Genomic DNA, 6,508 nt, shown 5'->3' with positions numbered 1-6,508 from the left:
CTTAAAATTCTTGATATATCAGTGTTGGACATTTTGAGGAAGTGAAAGTGAAGTAAAATGTCCTGGTGCAAACACATACACTTCCTAAAAGGGTCTTGGTGCCTAAATGAAAAGATAGCAAGGGTATGAGGCAGGTGTGGCTCTCTAACCAGTCAGATGGCGTGTTACATCCCATGGCTAATTTGTATTGTTTTACCTTGTTTTACCTTGTTTTACCAGCGCAAGGCCCAAAGTGTTTTGTAAACCCCCTCTGAATTTGAACTATTTACTGCTTAATATTTCATTTGTAACTTTTTTACATAATGCTCATTAAAATATCAAAACATGAATTGCTTTGTAATTTAAACTATATAGATTAATACATTTCTTTGCAAATTAATTTATTAGAGTATTATTATTGCACAATTAGTTTTAATTAATTAAATGCTTTATAACTAATTCTTTGACACTCTTGTACTGCCATAATATACGTCTTACTTCAGTTATTGTAATTTGTATAAACTGTATTACTTATTTAAGTTTCACAATTGAATCACAGTTAATTACTTCCAGTACAGTTCAGACATTTTCTTTCATTAGGGACATTTTTCACCAGCTTGCTGAACTGCTTGTGAAACACATTTTGAAGTGCTTAATTTTGCAAATGGAGTTTCACCTGAAAAGCATCACTTGGAATTGTTCTAAAGAAAGATGGAAACCTTTGCCGATCACTCAGGCAGGAACATGTGGCAAAATAACTCACCTATAAAGAAAAATACAGAATGCATTTAAGTCACTCATTTCATACTCGTCAGACCCAGTCAAAATATTTTCATATGACAAAATGATATCACTTTTAAGGCTAAATCAATTCAAATGTACATTAAAAATACAACAATTCAAAACATAGAGGATAGGAAACTTACAGTTGGTATTTTGTATAAACCTAGCACATTGGAAATGGCGATTGAGAATGTTGAATAGTGATCACCCACAATCCCCAGAACTGGGGGGGTCCCCAAACAATTGTCCTGAAGCAGAAACTGGTCTACTTGACCACTGGCCAATGATAGTGCACCACTGAATCCAATAATAAGTGCACCACAGTTATCATAAAGACTGTATCCAAGAGTCAGATTAGGTAGCAGGTTGGAGTTCTTGTTGATCTCATCAATAGCAAAGGCCATGGTCATGGCATGTCTGAACCCTAGAGTGTCAAAGCTAACATACAAGATATCACTGTTAATCACTAGAAAGTAATTTATCATTGTGAGAACTGTGAGATACATATACAGAAATGGGCCTATGTTAATAACATTTTACACAGTCAAATTATATTCTTTTTACAGCTCTCTTTTAATATTTTAAAAGTATCACAGTATTACTGAATTTTACATTGCTCACATTTCATAAGCATTTCAGCACAGTGACATTTTCTTCCCGGCCTGAATACTATCAGCAGAAAGAATAATTTCCACATGCTCATACTGTCTGTTGCATGTATGTGAAACTTACCCTTTGCAGCTGGGCTGTTGTGGCTCTGAGGTAAATGTCCACTCAGGGAAGACAGAGGTGTAGTGGACCTCAAAAAGCCCACCCAGAACCACATCGCCAGGTTTGTGCATTCCATTCAGATGAAACTTTCTCCGTAATTTACAAGATGAGGGAGGAGAGGAAGACACAGAGCATAAAGAGGGAGAACAGCAAAAGACCAACGTAAGGCAGACACACAAGAGCAAATATGAGTCCAGAAAACCCCCCATAACTTCTCTCCTCCCTTCACACCTTTTTCTATTCTTCACGCAAGGGTTCTTGGTTTTATGTGCAGGACTATGCCACCCCTTTGCATGCTTTCTGTCATTGTTAAATCTTTCCACCCATCCAGGCATGCTCTATGAGGGCAAGACACAACACACACATCAACAATTATGTTTGTATAACATATAAGAAAATAATATAAATGTTTTGCCATATCAGCAAGTGTTTAAGCAAATATAAGCCGTGAACCAAAACATATATATTTAACAAATTTCTATGTTTATCTTTTGTTGTCTTTTGTTGTTTCCTATTAGAAAATTAAAGCCCATCTTTTTGATTATTTATTTTTCTTGATATGACACATCCCATGATTTAAATATGTCAGGACTGGTATAATTCTGCCAATAGAGCATTTCCTGTAACTATGGTATGGTACAGTGTAGCTATAATGAATTCAGACAAATTGCATAATTTCAAGAGACACTTTACTATTTGGAAATTTTGAAAAATAGTTGTGGCTGACATATACCTTTGGCACCTACTGGACAGCATGCTTACTCAATTTGTTAATCGAGACCAAATGGGCTTTAGGAATCAAAGGTTATTGATTTACGAGACCCTTAAAACCACCAACCTAGACCTATGCCAATATATATATTCTTTCTTTTTTTCAGATATTTGATAGTATTGTGTAAAGATAATTATTTCAAATGCTTAGCAACTTTTATATGATTTTATTAGGTACTTCAGAGTACATCAAAAATGAAGCTCGTTGTAAGTGGGACATCCTCAAAGGTTTTCTGCACGGAGAGAAAAACCTGCCAAGCCTGTCCCATCTCTCTGTTACTATATGTTCATATAGAAGTGCCACTTTCAGAAGCTGGAACTCACAATATTACTACCGATCTGCGGTCAAATATTCCAAAACTTGCATGAAATGCAGATGATATGTTGCTGTTTCTCTAAAAACCAAAACGTATTACAAGTTATCACAAAGAGGGTGCAATGTTAAGCTGATTTTTTCAGGTGGTAATGTAAGCTCAACTTAAAAAATGAAGCTACTTTGTATATTATGGTGATTAAAACTGTCCTCCAAATCCAATTCAAATAAATATTTTTGTTAAAAGCATGGACTTTTCTGTTGCTGCCTGCGGCTGTTTCTCTTACTTTGGGGAATTTGTCAGGAATCATTTTGAAGAACTAAAACAGTCACATAAATAGTCAGGTGGGAACTTAGGAAAAGGTCTTTAAATGTGTTAAATGTGTTAAATCTATATTATATATATTATAATATTGGCAATAATAAAGAATCTGTTTTGTCCAAACATTTCTTTATTTCTTGCAGTTTCATCTAAGTTTATTCTTTAGAGGGAAAAAAGTCAGAAAGTATAAAGAAATATACTCACTTTTTATACAATGATCATTTCAAGGGCAGATCACAAATAAATTAATGCAAAATATACAAGTTCAGACCAGTTCATCATTTTACTGCATCTTGTGCTTTTATGACTTAGTAGTTCCTCGACCCATAATAGCTTTCTTTGTGTTTCTCTCTGGTCTCAGGAGGATTATGTAACATTTGGGTCCAAACAGTGCCACCAAGAGACCAAAACTAGAGGCCAGGATGGCAAATACCTCCACTGCATCTGCATATTTACCTGGGGAGTTGACATAAGCAGGGACAAAGGCCACCCACACAGCACAGAAGATCAGCATGCTGAAAGTGATGAATTTGGCCTCATTGAAGTTGTCTGGAAGATTTCTTGCCAGAAAAGCTAGCAAGAAACTAAGTATAGCCAGTAAACCAATATAACCAAGTAACACTGCAAAACCGATCGTGGAGCCAACTACACACTCATAAACTATCTTGTCATTGTGGTATTCAGTGTTTTTATGAGGTGCTGGTGAGGCAGAAACAATCCAACAAGTGCAGATTGCTGCTTGAATGCATGTCAGCACCAGAACTGTCCCTCTCTGCTGCACAGCACCAAACCACTTCAGACTGGCTCCACCTCCTGGCTTAGAGGCCTTGAACACAGCCAGAACCACCATGGTTTTCACCAGGATGCATGAGACACAAAGCACAAAGCTGATCCCAAATGCTGCATGTCTCAGCTGGCATGTCCACAGTCTTGGTCGGCCGATAAACAGCAGTGAACACAGGAAACATAGTTTAAGTGACACCAAGAGCAGGAAACTGAGTTCTGAATTGTTGGCACGCACCATGGGTGTGCTGCGATGATAGATGAAGATGCCCAGAACAACAGCACAGATAAATGTGCCCAGCAATGAAGTTGTTGTCAAACAAATTCCCAGAGGCTCATGGTAGGAGAGGAACTCTGCTTTCTTGGGAACACAGTGGTCACGCTTGGGGTTGGACCAGAAATCCTCTGGACAACTGGTGCACTTCATGGAGTCTGAAAAAGAGGAGAAGATGGAGAAATACATTCCTGCTATGAAGTATATAAACTCCCCTGAGTAAACTAAAAATATTAAAACATGAACACTCACCACTTTTATTGCTGATCTTTCCCTCAGAACAAGGGATGCAGTCAAAACAACACTCAGGTTCCCCCTTCTTTCTGGCCATGCGGGTACCAGGAGGACAGCTCTCACTGCAGACTGACCGGGGGGGCTGTCAGGACAAAAATAAATATGTCATTATGTGTTGTTTTTACATCGGTCACAATTACAGTCCAAAAAACAGAAGTGTCTGAAAAATTAGAAGTAACCTCTTTTGAGTCAAAGTTCCAGAAGATTTTATCTTCATCAAGTGTGAGTTCTTCACCTTTGAAGGCGGATTTTTTAACCTCTCCCACATTCTGAACTGTAATTCGTCCATCGGGGAGCCACTGCCAGTTCATGATATCATAGATTGGAGAGGCATCACCATTCTCATCAAATGACACTTGATCACCAAATGATGTGGTGAAGTTGACCATTTGCAAATAATGTACAAGCTAAACATGGATGACAGAAATAAAAGGCAGTAAGGCAGGTGACAGACTCCTTTCAAACAGAAGTTTGTCCCACTTTGCACCAAAATCATAGCACTTTCATCTTTCTAAATTTTTTTTTTTTTTTTTTTTTGTTTTTGTTGTTAAGTATTGAGACACCCTGAAATTCAGGTTATTGTTTTGTCTGACTGGTTTAATGATACTTCTCAGTCATCACTGTCAGAAAACAAAATTGGAACGTGTTAATTCTGCTACTTTTAGTATCAAATATTATATAATAAACATTTCACATTTGAAAGAAAAATAATTAAATAAATAGCTAGTGTGTCAATACCATTATTACATAATGTGTATTTTACTAACCTAAACTCACAAAATGTATTCAGTGTATTCAGTTAAGTACTCCAAAGAAGTGGAGTGTACATTTATATCTCACCTGCCATGGCTCCAGTGTTTGCAATGTAGCACAGCTGTGCCCACTGAAAGGCCCTCTCCCTGGCTCACACTTAAGTATGTTATCAAGGGCATACGCCAGAGCATACACAGCCTTATACACATTGTACTCTGGCCTGAGGTTGGAAAGATCCATGAACTCAGTCTCCACATTCTCTAGATCTTCATCTCCAGTGCATAATGCTCCTCCAGCTTCTATCCAACCTGCTGGAGGTGGTGCAAATCTACACTGAAATATGTATTCCCAAAACTGCCTCACCTGAAATGCATTAAAAACTCATTGTTAAAAAGAAATTACGGTGTAATTTTGATCATTATTATTATTATTTATTTTAGATCTGATTGAAAGATTCAACTCTTACGATGTTATTTCCATAGCTGTCGCTGTCATATTGGTCGGGATGTATTTGTAAGAGGAATTCCCTGATGCCTGGTATTTCTCCTCGACGGATGGCAATGCCCAGTGTCCCGCTCAGGTACGGCATGAGACGGGGGGTCTGGAGCACAGCAGCTGCTGTCCAGGCTTCACTTGCAATCCACTGATGGCCTGTCACATCCTGCCGCACCACCTGTGCATTGTATTATATGAAATATATTTTTCAGACTTCTGCAGTACATTTCACTGTTTTGTTGAAAATATTAATTTGTCCACCACAATTTCAATTTTGAAGCGAGTCAAAGAAGCAACACAATTTTTTTCATGCATCATGGGTGGGTTGAATTTTCTCAAAGTGCAAAACAGTACGTCACAACAAATTTAATTTTGTTGTAAGGTAACTGGTGCTTTTGTGCTTGCACCCATAAATGATTGAAATAGTTCAAGCAATGTTTTCATCCAGCTGAAACTTCAGGTAACATTACCAGACATTTTCAAACATTTTGACCTGATGAAGATTCAACTGGATCTGAAATTTGCTGTTGTAGAAAACTGTGTTTGTTTGACACTGATTATAAATTAGAGGATTTTGGTTAGCGAATGTTGACTCAGACAAACAAATAAAGAAACAAACAAATTAAATCATCATGTTACATTTCTTAAATCAAGAAATCAAACAATCAGTGCATTTTATAAATTACAGGCTATTTGAATTCCAACCTCTTCCATTAGTTGAATCATGTGCATCTCATGTGCAAACACCATGACTACACGAGCTGTTGATGTCTTTATCAAATATACAATCCTCTTGAGTTCACTTGGGTCACTGTCCCAGGGCAACACTTCTAGGTAGGCCAGACAACCTCCACCAGACTGAGCCAGGTCAGACTGCAAGGACTGGGCAACATGGAGTCCATAATCATCATCACTGACCAGCAGACCAACCCATGTCCAGCCAAAGTGTTTTAGAATCTGAATCATAGCA

At 37.7% G+C, this 6,508-nt stretch overlaps 2 protein-coding genes across 6 annotated transcripts in view; both read right to left on the bottom strand.

Annotated features, from left to right (window-relative positions):
- LOC111673701 (extracellular calcium-sensing receptor-like) overlaps nucleotides 1-1,619 on the bottom strand; it is a 4,647-nt gene extending 3,028 nt beyond the window's left edge. The window contains exons 1-3 of the mRNA XM_023431539.1: nucleotides 1,495-1,619; nucleotides 906-1,200; nucleotides 650-742 (exon numbers count right to left, since the gene is read on the bottom strand). Of these exons, the coding sequence (XP_023287307.1) occupies nucleotides 650-742; nucleotides 906-1,200; nucleotides 1,495-1,604 (498 nt within the window). The 5' untranslated portion in view covers nucleotides 1,605-1,619. The remainder of the gene's footprint in view (nucleotides 1-649; nucleotides 743-905; nucleotides 1,201-1,494) is intronic.
- Nucleotides 1,620-3,111: 1,492 nt separating this feature from the next.
- Nucleotides 3,112-6,508, bottom strand: part of LOC111673698 (extracellular calcium-sensing receptor-like) — a 7,037-nt gene continuing 3,640 nt past the window's right edge. For 3 of the 5 annotated variants that reach the window (XM_087169961.1, XM_087169962.1, XM_087169963.1), the window contains 4 exons: nucleotides 5,131-5,406; nucleotides 4,470-4,697; nucleotides 4,249-4,372; nucleotides 3,112-4,154 (listed from right to left, as the gene is read on the bottom strand). In XM_087169961.1, coding sequence (XP_087026087.1) covers nucleotides 3,241-4,154; nucleotides 4,249-4,372; nucleotides 4,470-4,697; nucleotides 5,131-5,406 — 1,542 coding nt within the window. In that variant the 3' untranslated portion in view covers nucleotides 3,112-3,240. The remainder of the gene's footprint in view (nucleotides 4,155-4,248; nucleotides 4,373-4,469; nucleotides 4,698-5,130; nucleotides 5,407-6,508) is intronic. The other 2 variants (XM_087169964.1, XM_087169965.1) reach the window with 2 other exon arrangements.

This window comes from Seriola lalandi, unplaced genomic scaffold, assembly GCF_002814215.2.
Source record: "Seriola lalandi dorsalis isolate HSWRI2012SDOR001 ecotype SW California unplaced genomic scaffold, Sedor1 jcf7180002054924, whole genome shotgun sequence".
Taxonomy (NCBI): Eukaryota; Metazoa; Chordata; class Actinopteri; order Carangiformes; family Carangidae; genus Seriola; species Seriola lalandi.
Note: the sequence above shows the minus strand (reverse complement) of the source record. Positions and strands in the feature narration are given on the sequence as shown.